Source organism: Somniosus microcephalus, chromosome 24 (genome assembly GCF_052327205.1).
Source record: "Somniosus microcephalus isolate GS21.2 chromosome 24, FLI_Smic_1.0, whole genome shotgun sequence".
NCBI lineage: Eukaryota > Metazoa > Chordata > Chondrichthyes > Squaliformes > Somniosidae > Somniosus > Somniosus microcephalus.
The window spans coordinates 46,861,839-46,882,791 of record NC_141010.1 but is presented as its reverse complement, the minus strand read 5'-3'; the positions used below and the strand labels follow the sequence as shown (position 1 = coordinate 46,882,791).

The 20,953-nt window shown below is 43.4% G+C and overlaps 1 protein-coding gene across 3 annotated transcripts in view; it reads right to left on the bottom strand.

Moving 5' to 3' along the window:
- Positions 1–4,655: 4,655 nt before the first annotated feature.
- The window catches only part of gosr2 (golgi SNAP receptor complex member 2), a 74,642-nt gene continuing 58,344 nt past the window's right edge, over positions 4,656–20,953 (bottom strand). For all 3 annotated transcript variants that reach the window (XM_085966609.1, XM_085966608.1, XM_085966610.1), the window contains one exon: positions 4,656–7,116. In XM_085966609.1, the coding sequence (XP_085822735.1) occupies positions 6,955–7,116 (162 nt within the window). In that variant the 3' untranslated portion in view covers positions 4,656–6,954. The remainder of the gene's footprint in view (positions 7,117–20,953) is intronic.

Below are 20,953 nucleotides of genomic sequence, written 5' to 3'. Positions count from 1 at the left end.
GCCCGGTGCTGTTGTGATACCGGCAGTGCGGGGCCTAGTGTTTCAGGCCTGGCCGGGCTCTGGGGCCCGAGACTGAACCCAGCTGAGCTCCCCCGCAGATCACGCGGTTGACGGCCGGCCGCTGCCGATGACCCGCCCGCTGTGCGTAAACTCACCAGCCGCTCCCGGAGTCGCAATGTAGGGGTTTGTTTGGCTGGTGCTGTCCCTGTGGGGATGAAAAAAATGGCGGCGAAGTTTAGGGAGACTGGAGGATTAGGTCCCGCCCGTGACGCACCGATTGGTCAACCATCAGGTCACTGAACTGTAGGATTGGTCAAGCAGCACGTCACTCAACGCTAATGAGAGGTAGGATTGGTCAACCGCTAATGAGTGGATTTTTGAGGGTTTTTGAATGATTTTTGTATAGTGTCCGAACAATTTTTGTCTGACCAAAAAGTAAATATGCCTATGAGAGTCCCCTAATGATAAGCTTTCTTTTGATATAACATGTGTAGGTACGCTCTATAACTTTTGATTGTATAGCCGGACAGACAGAAAGACAGAAAGACAGAAAGACCATTTTATATATATAGATAAGTTGAAGGTTTTACACTGCATTGAACTAACCTATAATATGCCTGATGCAGGCGCACTTAATGCTGACAGTCAGTTAAAAAAATAACACTCCCCGGCATTGCGATTCCTCAACATGATGAGGACAATAGCAGTTTGAAGGAAAAAACTCCACATTGAGAGCGTAGTCTGCAGCTCCCTGACATGCTGTACAACTGCTTGGCTAAGAACTTTCTAGTTACTTCAACAAATAAATATTTTTAGTACTGTTTGTACACCCAAAAGAATACCGTAGTGACAATGAAGGAGAAACAATGGTACAGTATAGAAACCAAAGAGGGCCTCCAAATCAGAGGCACGAGACAACATGACACGATCTTGAAAGTGTCACAAAAGGCAAATGTTATTGCAACAAAGCTCTTTTCAGAGGAAACAGGACAAAAGCAGGAGCAAAGCTGAACATTTCATCTGTTAAGAATCAACAGAAGTAGAATGCAGATTACCAGTAGGGTAGCAATCAAATAGAAAGACTTGCATTTATATAGCGCCTTTCATGACCTCAGGACGTCCCAAAACCCATAACAGCCAATAAAATACTTCTGAAGTGCAGTCACTGTTGTAATGTAGGAAACACGGCAGTCAAATTACGCACAGCAAGGTCCCACAAAACAGCACTGTGATAATGACCAGATAATCTATTTTAGTGATGTTGGTTGAGGGATAAATATTAGCCAGGGCACCTGGGAGTACTTCCCAGCTCTGAAATAGTGCCATGGGTTCTTTTACACCCACCCGAGGGGGCATAGTGCTTCGGTTTAACGTCTCATTTGAAAGACGGCTCCTCCGACAGTGCAGCACTCCCTCAGTACTGTACTGAACTGTCTGGAGTGGGACTTGAACCCACAACCTTGTGACTCAGAGGCGAGAATGCTACCACTCACCGGTGGCATTCAAATGAGGCCCAAACCCCAAAAGGGAGATAGTGTTTAGTCATGGTGCTCCGGCCACGAGTGTGGGGCAGGCTTGATGGATCAAGCCTATCAATTTTGTATGTTCAAAGAAGACGGTCCAAGCCTCTCGACACTGGCTTCATGCCTGTTTCGGGCAGAAGTCAAAAATCGCTCCTCCCCTCCCTGAGAGTTTTCAATCTGCCTGCTACTTTAAGCCTCATGCTCGATGACTCTTACTTCTTCGCTGCGGCAGCGAGCTCAGGGACTCAGGGATGTCAATGGGTTTATCAACAAATATATTTACCTTATTCAGCTCAATATATTCAGTTGCAATTTGTCACAAGCCAAATATTTAAAACAAGCACTTAAAAACAAATTACGAGCAATGAAAACCAAATCAAGATAACTCCAAAAGCAATTAGATATCGCATTCAAAGAGCAATGCCCGAAATGCAGGCCGACTCTTCAAAACAAAATAAACACATATACGTTAAACATCAGCCGCGAAGTCGTTAGCTCCTCTTTGTTACACATTCTCCTCTCCATTTAAATGTGTGTGAATGTTCCTCGGCTGCTTTATGTTTCACTGCTCACAGTACTGCACCCGAACTGACTTCATTTCCAATTACAGGAAACTTTGGTTTATCCGGAGGTTGTATGTCCGGAAACCTCGATGTACCGGCAGAAATCAGGAGCTGTTTTGTTAGGTTTTTTTTTCTCATGGCTTTTTTTTTCTCGTGGCGTTTTTTTCAACAGTCAGGCTCTGCAAAGTCTCTCTGAAGCTGTTGCTAAACTACAGAGATGCTTCTAAGGTACGGCCGACTGTTTAGAAGCTGTTGCTAAGCAAGAGTGTTTGTTGCCAGATACGGAGCTGCAAATCTCCGTATGCTTCAACATTAACGCTGGTATGTCCGGCAGTTTTGATAGATCGGCAACAGCTCAGTCCCGTCGGTGCCGGATATCACAAAGTTTCCTGTAAAGGGTAAATTATGTAAATGTGGTCTCACGGGACCTATCTCTGGGTGGCCTCGTTGTTCCCGAGGTATGTTTGACCTCACTACAAGACTCTACCTTTTAGAGAGATACTTCCTATTAAAAAAAAAATTAAGATGCTAAAATGCAATAATAGGGTTTTCATTTGATTCCAATGCCGTTTCTCAGTTCAGACTGAAAATTGGACCATATCTGGTCAACTACCTTGATTTATACAGAGTAGTGAGACAATTGGCACGGAGTAGGAAATTGGATAGTCGCTTTAGGCTCATTACATCCATCCAAAGTACAGCAATAACTAAACTACTCACCTGAAACTTTCTCCCAACTCTCCTTTTTACAGTGTGCAAACCTCCCTACACTATCAGTCTTGGTACTAAATCAATAATGTAAAAGGTACAGTCTGTTGCCCGTATCTTATCCCGCACCAAGTCCCACTCACCCAACACCTTTGTTCTTGCTGACCTACATTGGCTCTTGGTCCACCAACAGCTCAAATTTAAAAATTGTCATCCTCTTACTGAAATTTTTGCATGATCTCACCCTTCCCTATCTCTGTAACCTCCTCCCACTCTACAACTCTCCAAGAACATTGCGTTCCTCCAACTCTGGCCTCTTGCGCATCCCCAACTCCCTTCACCCCACCACTGGCGACTATGCTTTCAACCGTCTAGGCCCGAAGCTCTGGAATTACCTCCCTAAACCTCTCCTCCTTTAAGACTATGCTTAAACCCACCTCGTTGATGAAGCTTTTCGTCCTACTCTTCATAACCCACACTCAACAGGTTGAGGATGATTGATTGTTCTTGAAATAACAAGCGATTGCCAATGACATTTCAGGAATGAAACCTTTAGATTTCCTGGCCTAGGATATGCATCTTTGACTTGGTAGAATAGCAGGGCAACCATCAGAGGGCAGATACTGGCTGGTAAGAAGACCCTTTCATTGTCCTCAATTAAACAATTTCTTTGAACTTTCAGATCATCTTATCCATGAACATGAAAGGCTGGATTCTCCTCTGCCGGACAGGAGAGTAGCAGAGAATTAGGCAAAATCTGGTACCGAGGTCTACCACCATCTCTTCTTCCTCCCAACCATCCCTGTCGTCACTGCCTTTGGCTACCCAGATGCCAGTGGGAGGCAGGGCCCAGGTCTCTGGCCCATGTCCCTCATGCCACTTCCCAGGACTGCCACTGTGGAAAGAAATCCTTTGCAGTCTTATAGCGCCTTTCACAACCTCAGGACATCATACGTTTGAATTGTGTGCAATGTAATCTTTGCAGAAATGTGCTAAAAGTTGTGCAATACTCAAAGAAACTCACAAACAGCAAAGTCAACAAAGTAATCGTAGAACAAAACTACACTGGAGTGAATTTTGAACTATTAGCTTTGTGAAACTTGCATTATCACCCTGCACTTTCCCTTATCATATTTGCATTACCTTTTAGGATAATTTCAAACGTCACTTCTATTGGTGGCTTTCAGTTTGACTGATAAATTTTCAGTTGTCGGTATTAAGCATTCCCAGGCCAGGAACAGTATTATGTTGTCCATGTGATAGGGATGCTAGAAGATCATACCCATGAAGCATTGCCCACCGAGAGCACATATTAGAAACTGCGCTGTGTGCTGTACACAAATTTTTGACCATTGTAGTAATAAATCGTGCGCTATGCGTCCAGGAATTTCTGACGCACTGTTGGTGAACAATCATCATCACCTTGCTTGACTGATTCACAGAAGCAGAAGAAGACTATTTCCCCAGCGTGTTTGCTAAAATTGGAGTGTGATTTATTCCCCATGAAGTTAGTTGCGGTTTAGAGTTGTGCACAAGGTTGCATCCTGCAGTGAGTGGGATGAGCACTGCTAAGCTAGCTGTCTTTTCGCGCACGCACGCGCACACAAACACACTTTTAGATTTGGAATTTATTCAATATAAAAAATTCACAGGATTAAGAATGTCCATTAAGATGGTGAGAAACACACTTCCAGGGCGTTAGAGATAATTTTGAAAGAAATTACATGGAAATATACTGGAAAATTAATTGCAATAAAAAACCACACATCAACACACAAGGAGAAAAGTCCCCAACAAAAGTTTCACAACTGTCCATCCCCAGACCCCCAATCTCTAGTGAGTGCGAGACAGTATCATGACATTAAATCAAATAGCTTTTAATCTTACCGAGGCCACAATTCACTGTCTTAGGTGCAACAAATGTATTCAGGATACAGTTTCTAGCTCACTTGGCAATGATAGGAGACTGAAAAGATAAAAGTCCCTTGTCAAACTTAGCAAACAAGCCATTAAAACATTTTGCAGTTATTGAGATAAAATTGTTAAGTACAGAATGTTTGCTTTCCTGTGAAGTACACTAATAACTCTAAGCAGGCTCTTTTGCAAAAGTAATGCAGAGGATGAGAAGAGGAAGTTAACTGGATATTTGGACCATCACCAAACTTGACACTGACCGATCAAGGTGACAGATACACAAACAGGTCACGTGGGACAGTTCAAAGCATGTCCATTTGTAAAATTAACCAAGTGCATGACAAATGAAAGAGTTACAGGGCAAGTGTCCCTGTGTTTTGGGCTACTGGATCACCTGGGCGCAGTGAATACAGGAAAATTGGGCCGGGAAAGTGCGCACACCCCTAATGGAATCCACCTCATTTCCACCATTACTTTAAATAGCCAGAAGATCAGGTAAGCTCCCTTATGGCCAGGCACTCCTCCCAGCCAGACCTCCTGGATATTCCCTCTGCCCAGGCAATCCAATAGACTCAGGCACAGGAAGAAGAAAACCTGCCTTGTAAGATTTGGATTAAAATCTACATGATATATTCAAAACCTACTGAGGTGAAGAGACAGGATTCACAGTCTGATGGACAGAATGTCAAAATAAATTACAACCCGCACCTAGTGTAGTGGCAGCATTAAATCATTAAAAGTATAAATGTACAGAGTCACAAGTCTAACCATTTCTAGAAACATTCCATAATACAGGACACACATGAAAGCACATCCTGTATTTTAACGCTGTCTGAAATTAGAAGCACCTTTGGACTTCAATAGATATCCAGAGGCTTGTGTAAATCTATTAAAGGTCTGAACAGGAGCGGTTTTAATATGTTTTTAAGATATAATTTGAGGCCAGTCTCCGTGAGAATGGCAAGTGCAGTCCCGTCAACCATCGACTACAGACAAAAGAACATTGAACTGGAGACAAAAGAGCAGTGAGGGGGGAAGCGATTTGGTTTGTTTTTTTATTGACAGTACAGCAGCTACTTTTCAGTTACTCCAAAGTATCTTGCAGGCCAGGAGTCAATACTGTGGAAAATGATCATAGTCTGATGCAGTGAACATACAGGTTTTTCCGATTAGGAGCAATTCACGTCACATCTATTTCCTCCAAACCCAGTCTCTACAGGTGCAAAGACACAATAAGGACACCATTTGGCATCTTCCCAGTGCCATAGTGATGACATCTGGACACCATCTAGAGCAAATAAGTAAAAAGTAGTTTGCTGCTTTATAATAAATACAGGCTCAATCAGCAACAGTGGAAACCTTCATCAGAGAAGTGTTTTTTTAAAGTCTATTCCTGTTTTACCCCGCTCCCCACCAATTCTGTGATTTTTTTTTTGAAAGCAATCATTGGGGGAACAGTAACGGGAAGGGAATAGGACACCTTGCGCACCACCGGCCTCTCAATGCTGTTGGGAACCCACCATTAGATGGTGTGTGCGGGTGGCCTGGGTTGACTTGTCCTCTAGAGTCCCTCTCACCCTGCGGCGAACCATCCTCGAGTCAAGCACGGCTGGGAGCAGGAACTCGTTCTTTAGGGGATTGTGGGCTCTCAACCCGTGGCGCAGTGGGGTAGTGCAACACCAGGCGACTGGCCAATACCTGAAGCACTGGTTGCAGTATTGGTCACAGCAATCATAGGACGCTTCATTTCAATGAGTCAGGTGGGTAAGAGTTTTTGTTGGAAAAGTGCTGCTCTTGAAACAAATAATTCCAGGTGGCCGAGATGATCAACATTTTTTGGAAGAGAAAAATGGGAGGGGGGAAAAAAAGGGACAATTAATAAAAAGTGGCTCCCTGGCGACACACCAAATCAGCTTCATCGATGGTGCGTTTATTGATCAATAAGCTCTTGTCCGCCAGGTACCACAAAACTAAAATAATCAGCACCCAGCATTTTATTTATTAGAAATTAGAATTATTAGCCTTTATCAGATCTTTGATCTGTGGTCCTTTCCCAAACAATTGGAAACATTATTACAAAGTATGAGCAAAGGGCTCTTCGCCCAGACTGGCCGGCTAAATTTCATCCTGTTAGCTTTGAAAGGGGGACGGAAGTTTGTAAGCAATGAGCCAGACAAACACTTGGGCAGTCTTTTTGTGGAGATACGGATTTGTTTCTGAAGCAGAGTCCGCAGGACGATATCTGCTCATGTCAAGTACTTAACCGCCAAGACCATGATGATGCAGGTGACGACCATTCCGCCAATCATGATGAACTTGTCCTGGAAGGCCCGTTTCTCAATCAGGCGCATCACAGTGTTCGACATTCCCAACATATTTGCCACATCCAGGATCTTCTTCTGTGCTCCCTGCAATGACAGAATGCAGAATTATTAGACGAGTCGCAACGCAGTCAGCAAGAAATAGAACACAAGAGTGAGGCAACAAATGACTGCAAAACCCCTTCAAGATAGCTTGGACAAGGTCATTCTGGACAGTGATCACAAAGGACATATTTGCTCAAGAGGCTCTGTTAATTACCCAATTTAGCAAGCATAATTATCCAACGATCTCTCAGATGTAAAAGATCCCATGTCACTGTTTCGAAGAAGAGCAAGGGAGATTTTCTCCTCCCTCCTCCCCGCCGATGTCCTGCCCAATTATTTAGCTCTCAACCATCATCACTAAGATGTTTAGCTGGTCATTATCACATTGCTGTTTGTGGGAGCTTGCTGTGCGCAAATTGGCTGCTGCATTTCCTGCATTACAACAGTGACTACACTTTAAAAGTACTTCATTAGGATGTCCTGAGGTCATGAAAGGCACTATATAAATGCAAGTTCTTTCTTATCTTAATGTACTATCCATATTTGAAGGACAGAAGACTCCTGGGTCAGCAGAGTAGCTCTCAAAGTAAAAGTAAAGTCACAGCAGCCGTCTATACCATTCCAAACCATAAGTTGACCTCTAATACTATCGACCAATACCACCAAAACGGATTAAACTTGCACTTGATCTCATTGCCGTCTGTGGGGCATTGCTGGCCAAAACTGGCTGGCGCATTTGCTTACATAGCAACCGCCCCCACACTTACAATTAATTAATTGTATGAAGTGCCTTGTGATGTTTTAGTAATAAGTCACGGTATGAAAACAATATTATAATAATTACCATCATAATGTTTTATTACATCCTCCCGTCAGTGGAGGCGCTGTGGCCCCACTGGCAGAAGGGTGTAATTACAGCATGACAAGTTTACAGAGAGTTTCCATTATAAATGTGGACATAGCAATTTATAATGGAAACCTAAAAATAAGGACAGAATGTGTGACTTTAAAATGAGAACGGAATGTGTCAGCATGTCCTGGTCCGATTATACCTTGCCATATAACCCCATTCCAGCTGAAGACTACACTTGGTCTCCACTCCCCAAGTGCAACACCACAGAAGATATACTAATAATAAAAGATTGCGCACACACAGAGACACTTACAATGTGTCTGTACAGCATCATACTTCGAAAGACCAAGCAATCACACAACACAGAGAAAGTGAAATTTACTGTCTGGGAATGTTTGGGAGGCCCGTCAGGCCACGCAGGGACAAGCTGTTGAGGACAATGAGAGATGGGATCGATACACTAATGGCTAAGTTTGTACCACCACCCCCCCCCCGTGAACTAACCGCATTACAATGTTTTTTGTAGGATATAGCGTGGTCGATGGAGAACCACCATGGCGGCTGAACGCCACAGTTATGTTTAGCTGAAAGTGATTGGTCATGGGAAAAGCCAATCAAATGACGCTGCAGAGATGATTCTGGAATACAATTGGTTGAAAGCGAAGTGAGCTCTGGGTTCTGATTGGTCAGAGTTCTGAGATGTGAGTGTTTGAAGAGATGGTGGTTTCTGGTTCTGTGATTTGATTGGTCAAAGGGACTTGCACAATGTTGTACACACACACAATTTGTAAAACAGATTCTTTGCAATTGTTTTTTTTGAATGGGTACCAATAATGAGACTGTTTGTTTAAAAGTTTTATACATTAAGCAATTTATATTTAACAAAGTCATGTTTCCTCATGCTATCAGAACTGCACTCAATTTGCTTCCATTAGCTTCGAAAGTCAAGATTCAATTTAGCATACAAGTATATGAAATGCTTCAGTAACACGGGTCCTTCACATCTATTAGATTGTTTCAGTTATCAGCAGAATCACATTATATTATAAGGTCATTAAGTAAATCAATTTGCAGACTTCCTGCTGTTAAAACTAATTTTGGCAAATCTTCATTCACTCCTGCTGAGGTCCAATTATGGAACTCTGTACCCATCAACATAAAATTATCTCCAAATCTGCATACATTTAAAGCAAACAAAACTGCCAATTCTTCCCACAGCAGCAAAGTACAATCATGGGTTGGCATAAATTAGAATCTGTAACACTCAAGTATCCAGATGTAGATAAATACATATTGGAACAGGAACCAGGTGCACATGATGAAAAGGCGTAGCATAGCAAAGGTGGACAAGTATCTGGGTTTGATTATTGATCACTATAGCCAGTGATTTATCACTCTGAAATTGGGGAATATTTAAGCAAAATTGTACTCAAGCAGCAAATCATACTACACTTGGTAGATGTACAAACTGTCTTACTGTAACAAATCACTTGCCCAACTGAAAATACCCAGTCGACGTGAAGCAGTTATCAATATATCTCAAAGGCATTTGACTAAAAGCTGAAAAAAGTTATTCCAGTTTTGTACAGATCACTGTTGAGGTCACGTGTAGAATGTGCGCACACATTTGGGCATCCGACCTTTAAAAGCACATTGATGCATTGGAAGGGTTTCAGGGTGTGAAGGGGGCTGCAAGCCTTTAGTTGTGAAGAGAAGAAAACAGAGCAGAGCTTGTTTTCAATGAAGAAAAGATTGAGAGGAGACATAACCATGGCACGGATGATGCAGCTGTAAAGCAGGCTATTTGACTTAGGCTGTGACCACAGAACTGAAGAACACAAGTCCATTAACAGTGCTCGAGTGAGTCGAAGGGGAAGAAGCATCTCCTGGATGTGCAGAACAGAGTCCCAGTGAAAGCAGCTGTGGCTGTGTGGAGAAGCTTAGAGTGAACTGATAAAGTACTCTTCAGCACACTCAGAAGACTCAACAGTGGAGATATGAGGATGAACGATTAGAACGTTAGAGTTTTGGTTTGATTGGCCAATAATCATTATAGAATCATACAGCACAGGAGGCCATTCAGCCTGTCGTGCCTGTGCCATGCTCTTTGAAGGAGCTGTCCAATTTAGTCCCACACCCTAGCTTTTTCCCCCCATAGCCCTGCAAATTTTTCCCTTTCAAGTAATTATCCAATTCTCTTTTGAAATTTACTATTGAACCTGCTTCCACCACCCTTTCAGGTAAGTGCATTCCAGATCACAACAACTCGCTGCGTTAAAAAAAAATCCTCATCTCCCCTTTTTTTTGTTGCCAATTACCTAAAATCTGTGTCCTCTGGTTACCGACCCTCCTGTCAGTGGAAACAGTTTCTCCTTATTTACTCTATCAAAATCGATGTGGAACTTGCCCTTGGAGATTAAGTGGGATAAAGTCTTGGATGGAGCGGATTGTAACTGGAAGGAATGGATTTGATGGACTAAATGGACTTGTGTCAGCAAATGTTTTCTTATGTTCTAATAACCACATGACAACAGGTTAACAATTGTATCAATTATGCCTCCTGCAGTGTGCCCGCCCTACAGACATTTATCCCTTCCATCTACTACTTCGATTTTAAAATGTTAGAAGTCACAATAAAGTAAAACTGTATCTTAATGGAAACAAACAAGCTCAGGTGTTACGTGAAACTGCCCTTTCACTCACCAACATATGAACTCTCGTCCTATACCAGGACCTGCACAGGTGCCACCATCCTTTCCACAGGTCCCCTCACCGCAAAGATGCCTCTGTGCTGGTGGCCACTAATCACAGTGTACGGCCATTGTGCTCACCCCAAATAACATTTTGTTTTTGCACTATATTGCGCAACAGACTGTTCCACTGTCCAAGCACCAATTGAGGGAGGACATGATGCACAAAGTGTGTTAGGAAAGCATTTGAGATTTGTCTGCATAACTCACTGAATTTTAAACAAAAACATTTCCTATGCAAGTACCTTAAATGTATCACCCTTTCAGTTACCCATTTTAAGAGGAAGTATATTGTAGTGAACGGTCCTATAATACTAAATCTTCTAAGATAATGATGTCTAATTTATGAGGACTCTGTTGTCTCCATTACAGGATTATATATTTTACAATTGACAGTGGTCAGGGAGGCTACACTTTGTCTAAAGCTTCTTACTGACGTTATTCCAGGGACATTATGAGCAAGTTCAATGGGCAGTATGCCTACTGATGTCACATATGGGAGAGCTCTGTACCAAATGTCTTCTCCCAGACTGTCTCTATCCAGCAGTTTAATATAAATACTGTATAAAACTCCAGCAACTTTACAAACACCATCATTTGACACTGAAGGGTCAATGCAGTAATATGTCTTTAATTTTTCTGCATTTTTTTGCTAACTTGCCAAGATTCCCTGTACCGGACTAGTGTAGGAGCTAAAAGCAAGCCTTCACATGCAAAAGGTTTAACAAAAACAGGGAGTAAAAGTTACAGACTCTGTGTGGAGAAGGTGGCAAGAAAGAGCAAAAGAGCATTGTGACCAACCTCCGTCCCATAGAGCAACATAAGCCAGCCATTACACGCAGTAAAAACAATCTAGGAGCAGCACAAATTGCACTCAGAATCAATATTGCACATCGCTGTGTGGTTCCTAACATAAAATACAATTCTATGGTAGTGTAAAAGCCACAAAATATCAATCAATAAATCCTGAATTCAATCTGATGGAAATAGTCTGTAGTGTGCACTTTAATTAGTTTGTTCTATTCACCTAGGAGAACAGGTAAATGGGTCTCTAGTCAATGCCTCACGTTCCTCTGCATCAATATTGATGTAAAATAGTGACATTTAATAAACTGCCGTTTTGTTGGGATGCAGAAAATTGATGTGTTCAACACAGAAAGAGAGTAAACTCTCTGGGATTATAAGAATATAAGAAATAGGAGCAGGAGTCGGCCATTCGGCGCTTTGAGCCTGCTCCGGCATTCAATGAGATCATGGCTGATCTTCTGCCTCAACTCCATTCACCGGCCCTATCGCCATATCCCTTGGTGCCCTTACTAGTCAGAAATCTATCGACTTCTGTTTTGAATATACCCAATGACTGAGCCTCCACAGCCCTCTGGGGTAGAGAATTCCAAAGATTCACCACCCTCTGAGTGAAGAAATTTCTTCTCATCTCAGTCCTGAATGGCCTACCCTTTATCCTGAGGCTGCAGCAAAGCCATTATTCAGACAAATTTGGATGGCATGTCAGTGAACTCGCCCGAGATGCCACTCAGTAAACAATCCTAGAACTAATATCGGAGCCAGGAGTGCAACGAGTTAAGTGCATGTGGAAACAAAAGGAGACCGCCCAGCCTTCACTGATCAGAAGCGTGGGAGCTGGTTGTCCAGGAGGCAGCAAAAATGTCCATCTCCGTGCACCCTCAAATCCTCAATACCTCCTGGATCACCTCTAGCTAGGAGTCCTTCCTACTTGGTGATGTAACAGCTCATCCTAGAGTTGCCCATATAACAATGTGCTTTGTCCCAAGTGCTGGAAGTACTCCAGAGCCAACCTTGTACTGCATTCAGTTCCAGGTGGTAGATATGCAAGGTTGACTGCTGTGTTGTTTGTCTGCCCTGAACCCAGTCCCCCCTGTAGGTGGGCACCCCATCCTGCCAGGGAATCAATTACAACCACTAAGCAGCCTGTTGCTCGATGAGATCCAAGGTTGAGTCAAAGTCAATCCTTACGCACGGAGAAAGGGGTTCGGCAGGAACTCGGTGGCTGAGCATATTCAGCTGAAATAATCTCAAACAGAACCACCTTAAAACAAACTGTTGCAGCTTCTGGGGCTGTATCAGATGTAGGAGGGGACAACTACGTGGCTATCTACAATACTGACAGCATGTCCATGTGCATGCTAAGCACATGGTTTCCCCAGAAGCTCGGCCTGACTGCTACTGTGCGAGGAGGTAAAATAAGAAAGCAAGCAAGCATCTCCTTCCATTCAAAAATGCACCATTTTCAACTTGGAACAAATGGGAACAAAGATCAGAAACGCCTTCATTGCAGACACTCGCTGACAAAGCAGAACATAAAATGAACCCTCCACATGAATTCAGCAAATTTTGTTGTGGCCATCTAATTGTCATTAACTGCTATCTGTTGCTTATATAGTTTACAGCTTAGATCATTTCTGAAGCTGTGAAAACAACCCAAGGACACAGATGTTTTCTATCTGGAGGCAGCCACTTTGGAATTGATGGCTGAAGCGACGGCGTGGGAATCCAGCTCTAGTGATCAATAGATAGCCTGGATCCCCACCATCCAATTCTAAATTAGAACCAAATCCCATACAGCTGGATAGTTTGGATTTTTTTTTAAAAAAGGGGGGCAAGTGCAACACATGCATTCTTGTTCTCACAATGTTGAGTTAAATAGCCAGGGTGTATATATTGGCAGGAATATCCCAGTCTGCCTTGGATGTTTTACTGCAAGTGATTCTGACATCACTTAATTCTCTGCTCCCTGACAAAAGCAGGCAGGGCTTGCATTTCTCACAGCTCTGCTGGCTGCTCCGCAGTTCCCAGGGACCACACCTTAGATAAAAAGACTGACATGCTTCCCACCGGCCGTCAACACAGATAGAGGAAAGGGCAATGACAGGGAGAGGGGGGAAAAATTGAACTGAATGCTGAACAAACACAAAGAAAATAGCCAAGTCACATTCTCACAGCCACCTTGGCAATTGGGGAGGTTTTTTCCACACACCGCAATGGAAATTTAAAAAAAAATTCAAACTTCAAGTAATCCATTAAGTGTTTATAATCTGCAAAATGCCTGTGACATAAATACTGTAACTGAACTGTACATTTCCAGCAATCAATGGGAAAGTTACATTGTTTGATAAGTATTACTGCAATCTTTTTTAAATATGTATAAAACTGCCCTTATCGCAGAGGTTGACAAAATGGGCGGAGTGGACTTTTCAAAGTTTGATATTTATGATTTACGTCACGTCTGTCAAAACAAGTTCCAAAGTAATCACCACTGAAGTGACAATTTTGTGGTAATTTTTGCCCTATAAATACTAACATTTGAGGAATAAAAGCCATCGAGAAATAATCAGTCAAATTTAAAACCAAGTTAAAAGGCTAGATCCCAGTCGGACCGGACGGTTGGGCATTGCTCCCAACAGAGTTCTGCAGCACTGCTGGGCTCTGGATGCAGTCTGCTAGGGGACTGTGCCGACTATGGAGCCACTTAGTTTGTTTTGATGCAGGCAATATATTGCAGGAGTCAGTTACAGCAGGCTTACTGAATGACAACGGCCCCATCAATGGTTGGGGGGGGGGGGGGGGGGGGGAAACCGGGGGAAAGCACGATTTGAATCCCCCTTCACGGGTTAGCAGCATTAGTGAGATTTTCTTTTTCTTTTGCTCAATTCAAATGCATCTCCAATTAAGGACTGTTTTTTTGTCGAGGTGACAATGTCCCAATTACCAGGCCAGACCTGAAGAAAATGTGGACTGGCCAGTTTGGGAATACAGAATATAATTGCAAGCTGTGAAAGATTACAGTGAGTCCTTAACCTAACCCTGCTCCTGTAGACACACTCAGCACTTTTGCCCCAACTCAATACAGAGTGTTGCGACACGAGGAATAGTGAATACAACCATGTTAGCTGTGGAAACCCAGCTATCGCAGTGGTGCGGCTCCCAGGTCATTACAGGATGTAAGAGACCATAGGCAGGTATCGTCTGTCTAGAATGGCACAATGTGCACGCTAAGCACATCATTTCCCCAGAACCAATCAAGCTAGACTTCGTTCCTCCAAAGTGATAAGATAAACATTTATTTGATGCACAATAATATACTTCTGAATAATTTCAGCCAACAGTTGTCCACTCAGAGTTTTTACAAAAACAAAAATGATGAACTGTCATCATACCAGAATCCAGCTAATAGACTTTCATTACCAACGTGAGGGGTGCTTGGTATTTCTCTCTCCCACCTCTTTCTCCCCAACCCCACACACCACATACAGCGCCTTTAACATAAAAGGTGTATCCCAAGGCACTTCACAAGTAGGGACAAGGAAACAAGTGCTCAGCCAAGAAGGGAGAGATGGGGCCTGGGGAGGGAAGGGGGGGGTTTAAAGAGCGGTCTGAAAGATTGGTCGAAGAAACAAGTTTTAAATAGTTTCTTTTTTAAAGATGGAAACGTTTAGGGAGAAACTAATCAGAGGATAGGCAGACGGCAGCTCTAGGCTGTGCCACAATTGGTGGAGAGAGGAGGAGAGGAAGAGAGAAAGAGGGGGAGAGAGGGGGGGGGGGGGGAAAAGAGAGAGAGAGAGAGAGAGAGAGAGAGAGAGGGGAGGGGTTGCTCAAGAGGCTGTAATCAGAGGAACAGAACATTCAGTATGGAATACAGGCTGGATAAGTTTGCAGAGATAGAATGGAGCAAGGTTATGGAGGGATTTAGACAAGGATAAGGATTTTAAATTGAATGCATTGCAGAATATGAAGTAGTGTAGAGCAGTGAGGGGTGGCAGAGACTTGGACAAGTGGTGTTTATAGAGGGTGGACAGTGGGAGTCCAGCAAGATAACATTGCAATAGTCGAGCCTGGAGGTGACAAAACATGCGAGAGGGTTTCAACTGTAGACGGGCTGAGTTACTGTTGAAGACAGACATGGAAGCAAACAGTGATGGTGATCAAAAGCATGTGGGGGGTTTAAAGCTCAGTTCAGGGTGAAACAGAATGCCAAGACTGTAGATGATCTGGTTCAGCCTGAAGGAGCAAGGTGGGGTTGGAAGCAGTGGGAAGAAAGCAGAGTTTGTGGCAGGGGCTGAAAAGATGGCTTCTGTCTTTACAATGTTGAGCTGCAGGAAGTTGTGATTCATCTGGACTGGATACCAGACAAGCAGTCTGACAGCAGAGAGATAGTCAGTGGCCAAGAGAAGTAGTAGAGAGAGAGAGCGGTGTATCATCAGCCTACATGTGGTAGCTGACCCCCGTGCCTATGGACAATGATGCTAAGGGGCAGCCTGTAGATTATAGGAGAGAGAGGGGGGTCAAGCATAGATCCTTGGTGGACCCAAGAAGTAACGGTGCGTGCAGAGGGAAAAGAAGCTATTGCTGGAGATACAATGGCCCTGTTGAGATAGGTAAGAGTGAAATCATGGAATTACAGTCCCATGAAGCTGGACAACAGAGGAGATGTGGGAGGATCACAGAACGGTCAAGGATAACAAAGGTTTCACTACAGTCACAGAGGATGTCATTTGGAACTTTTGCTAGGGCCATTTAGGTGCTGCAAGGAGGGTGAAAGCTAGACCGGAGGGAATCGAAGGGGAGCTTTGGAAGAGATGGGAACAGAGTTAGGCGGTGATAACACATCCAAGGGCACTAGAAGAAAGACAAGGTTGAAGGAGTGACAGCTGGAGATGACGGATGGGGTTGAAGGTCTTTTGTTTTTGAGAAGGGGGATAATGAAGATGGTTATGATGGGCAGTGACAGTGCCTAAGGAAAAGGAACCATTGATAACTTCAGCTAGCATGGGTGAAGGGAGTTATTAGGAATTATGTGGGGAGGATATCAAGGGAATATGAGGTAGGTGTAAAGGACAAGGGAGCTTGGAGAGGCTGGGGAAGACAGAGAGCAGAGAGAAATTGCAGGAAGATGAAGGTTCAAGGCTAGAGTGGATGGGGGAACCAAGAGGAGGACTGGGATGTGAGGAAGGGGAGCAGCAGCAGCTACAACACTGGTCTCAAACTTGAGAGATGAAGAAATCCATGAACCCCTTACACTGTTTAAGGTAAAACTAGAGAAGGCAAAGGAGCAGCAAATGAAAGAAAAGGAAGACTTGCATTTATATAGCGTCTTTCATGACTTCAGGACGTCCCAAAGCGCTTTACAGCCGATGAAGTACTTTTAAAGTATAGTCACTGTTGTTTCTGGTGTAGCTACATTACATGGCAGCCAATCTGTGCACAGCACGCTCAGAAACAGCAATGTGATAATGACCAGATAATCTGCTATTTTTCTTTTTTTGAAGTGATATTGGTTGAGGGGTAAATATTGGAGAACTCCCCAGCTCTTCTTCAAATTAGTCCCACAGGACATTTTATGCCCACCTCAGTACAGACAGGGCCTTGGTTTAACATCTGAAGACAGCATCTCAGACAGTGCAGCAACTCCTCAGAACTGCACTGGCGTATCAGCCGATATTGTGCTCAAGTCTCTGGAGTGGGGCTTGAACCCACAACCTTCGGACTCAGAAACGACAGTGCTACAATTGAGCCATGGCTGAAGAGGCGGTTGGTCAAGGAAATAGCAGCCTAAGGTAATCTGGGTCCTCCAGAATGATCCTGGAGTAATAGTTGGTTTTGTCTGAGGTTTGTGCCCTCTAACTTCAGAAAGGAAATGGGGCTGTACCAGGGGAGTGACGGGGGTGCGAGACAGCAATTAATTTGATGGGATTGAAGGAAGAGGTGAGAGTAATAAAGCAGGTTGACGATGGCGGTGGAGGTGCTATCATGAGCAGAGGGCCAAAGGTGAGGGAGTTGGGAATCTGTGAGCGAGTTTGAGTTTTCCCCCATGGAGAATGGTGAGAATAATGGGATTGGAGGAGGGTAGCAGGACATGATGGTAAGTGAGATGAGATGATCAAAGATAGCCTTATTGATGCTCAAGGATATGGTTATAGAGAAGACACAGGAGGTATCAAGAGGGTGGCCAAGTATACATATGGGTGAGACTATGTGAAGGGTGACATTGAGGGGGACAGGAGGGCGGAGAATTCAGAGAGGTGACTAGGGAAGGTGGAGACTGAAATCACCAAGGATGAGGATGCACTTACTGCAGAGGCCATGGGAAGAAGGGCGGACGTCTCAGTCAGGAAGTTTGGGTGGGCAGAAAACAACGTTTTTGAATGATAGGTGAGGGCTGAAAGAGGGTGAAGTGCTTGGACGAAGAGAAGATGCAGACGGAGAGGACATGGCAATTTGGGTGGGGCATATGATGGAATGGCAGGAATGGTAGCATAGTGGCTATGTTACTAGGCTAGGCCTGGACTAATGAGACGAGTTCAAATCCCACCATGGCAGCTGGGGATTCCGTTAATTAAATAAATCTGGAATAAAAAGCTAGTATCAGTAATGGTGACCATGAAAATATCAGATTGTCGTAAAAATCCATCTGGTTCACTAATGTCCTTTAGGGAAGGAAATCTGCTGTCCTTACCTGGTCTGGCCGATATGTGACTCCAGACCCACAGCAATGTGTTTTGACTCTTAACTGCCCTCTGAAATGGCCCAGCCAGCCACTCAGTTGTATAGGGATGGGCAATAAATGCTGGGCTTGCCAGTAACGCCACATCCCGTGAATGAATAAAAAAACATTTTTTTTTAGCTGGACGGCAAGGAGGAAGTAGGCACGCTCTTATCCAGAGTACTGTAAGAAAGCCGGATAACAATGAACAAAGGACGTTCTGGATCACTCTATTCTTTGTTGAGAAATCTGATCTTGCATCTATTGAAGGTTGGGAGCATACGTCTCAACCTCTGACTTCTGCAATATCGCACACAGACCGTTAAATGTGTGGCAACGTGGGATGCTGAACATCAACTCTTCAGTCTGCATTAAGTTTTAATGCTTTTATTGCATCAAACTGTTCATAAAGCTTAAACTATAAATCTAGGACAGTAAAAGTAAGTAATGAGACAGTGAGTAACTTCAGACCAACTGATAGAAACCAAAAGCCAGGGTGTGTCAAATAAAGAGAGAGACTGCAGCTCAGCTCGACTTGACACAGCACCAAGCTGAATTTATATGCTGCACGTATTCAATACATTTAATAAATGTACAAAAATCTTGCATTGTCTGGTGTCCCTTAGCTCACATACCTTCCTTTTGTTTCTACAATGCTTGTAATTGAACACTTCATAAAAAAAAGCCCTCTCTCTTTTACATGCAAACTCAACGCCCTTTAGAATCACTGCATCGCTCTTGTAGCAGATCAGTTGACTTTGCATCCTGGTCAATTTCCATTCTTTCCCTCAATTTCAATTCACACTTTTCTCAATTTCTCTTCACTCAAGTTTCCTCAACCCTCCTCAGACTCTTTTCCGACAATATAACCTGGATAGAATCTGTAGTCTAAGTTGAGTATGTCATGTTCACACATTTTCTTTAATTTTATAAACACTGTCTTTCTCCCTCCTTCAGCAATTAGTTCAGAGACTGGCATTTTCTAATATCTAACAAAACAAAACCTAGTCTGTTCTTTGCTAAAATACCACCTCTTCCACAAAGCATCACATGGAATGATGGCAACTGCCTGTGCAGTGATGTACCCTGTTTGATCGTGCATAGCCCTGGGGTATGCCGGACCAGCTAAATGTTGGTGCTGAAGGCTCTTCATAATAAAGCATCAGAAGTGCTGACCGTGTAACATGACACCAACAACAACAACGTGCATTTATATAGCACCTTTAACATAGTAAAGCATCCTAAGGCGCTTCACGGAAGCAATTATCAAACAAAACTTGTCACCGAGTCACATCAGGAGATACTAGGACAGACGACCAAAAGCTTGATCAAAGAGGTAGGTTTTAAGGTGTGTCTTAAAAGGAGGTAGAGAAGCGGAGAAGTTCAGGGAGCCAATTCCAGAGCTTAGAGCCTCAGCAGCTGAAGACTGGGCCGCCAATGGTGGAGCGAGGAAAATCAGGGCTGTACAAGAGGCCAGAACTGGAAGAGCGCAGAGATCTCAAAGGGATGTCGGTTACAGAGATAGGGAGGGGCGAGGCCATGACATTTAAAATACCCACGTGGCACACCCTGAGCTGCTGCTTCAGCTCGAAAAAATAATTGTTCTTGGCTTTTAACTTCTGCAATTTGTCACTTTGCCTGAAGCTGGATTCTCGTATTAGCCACAAAATTATTTATTTCCTGCATTTTCCATTTGCTCAAAGGTTGTAACGCCGCTTCATTCTGCTGCAACAGGTCATGAGATTGCCGATTCAGTCAATTGCCGTTAGGCTAAAAAGCAGCACTACTCTCCATTGGAGAAACGGGAAAGGGCCGAACTTCAATTGAAGGAATTTTAGGGACCAAGGCAGGACAACAGGATGGTGGGTTTCCCTCCATTAAAATCGCGATGTCTAGTAAGGAGAAAGTACTGCGTGAAAGTCACTTTCTATTTGAACCACAACACCCTGACCATAATTGGCAGTCTTTTCAAAAATGTGAATGCGCAAGAGAGAATGTTCCTACAAGAGAAGAGAGTAGCAGAAAGATATAGACCTGTTGTGGGTGAGTAACTCGCTTATTAGACTACATGAAACCGAAACATAATGCGATCTGTGATTCTTACAGCAGTCAGTTGAGCATAACTAAAGGGTGTTCAAGGAGACAAGAGGACAGTAAAGGCAGACTATACAGAGCTAGAGGAATAGGAGGAACGCTTTCAGTTGTATAAAGTGGAATATTAAAGATAAGATAGTTCAATTAAGAGACAAGTTAGATAGAAATACAAGGATATGGAAGAATAGGCCATGGGGTCATCAACCTTTCATTCCATAGAACATGTATATTCCATTCTATCATGTACCAAACCCACCCATTTAATCGCCTGAGATAGATATCTTAAGTGAATTCTTTACAGTAATCGTCATACCAGTTATTGAAAGAACTCCAACACAAACAATAAATACTTCAGAGTAGCTGACTGAACAATCCAATTTTATTCACTCATTTAGTTTGTGCAATTCCTTCCAACATTTCTGAATGGATTTTAAAACAGAAGGATGGTGGGAAGCTTTGTTAGATTGCCCAGGCAAGGAAAGTGGAAGGATTTGTTCAACCTTACCCGGATCCAGGAAGGTATCGACAGGCTGGATTGTGGCACCCTTCTAATTGAGGAGAGATAGATTTTTGGGGAGGAAATGGAAAAATTAAACAATTAAAAGTTAAACAGATGTGCAGCCTTTGATTTATGGTGTGGCGACAGAGATTTATTAAGACTAA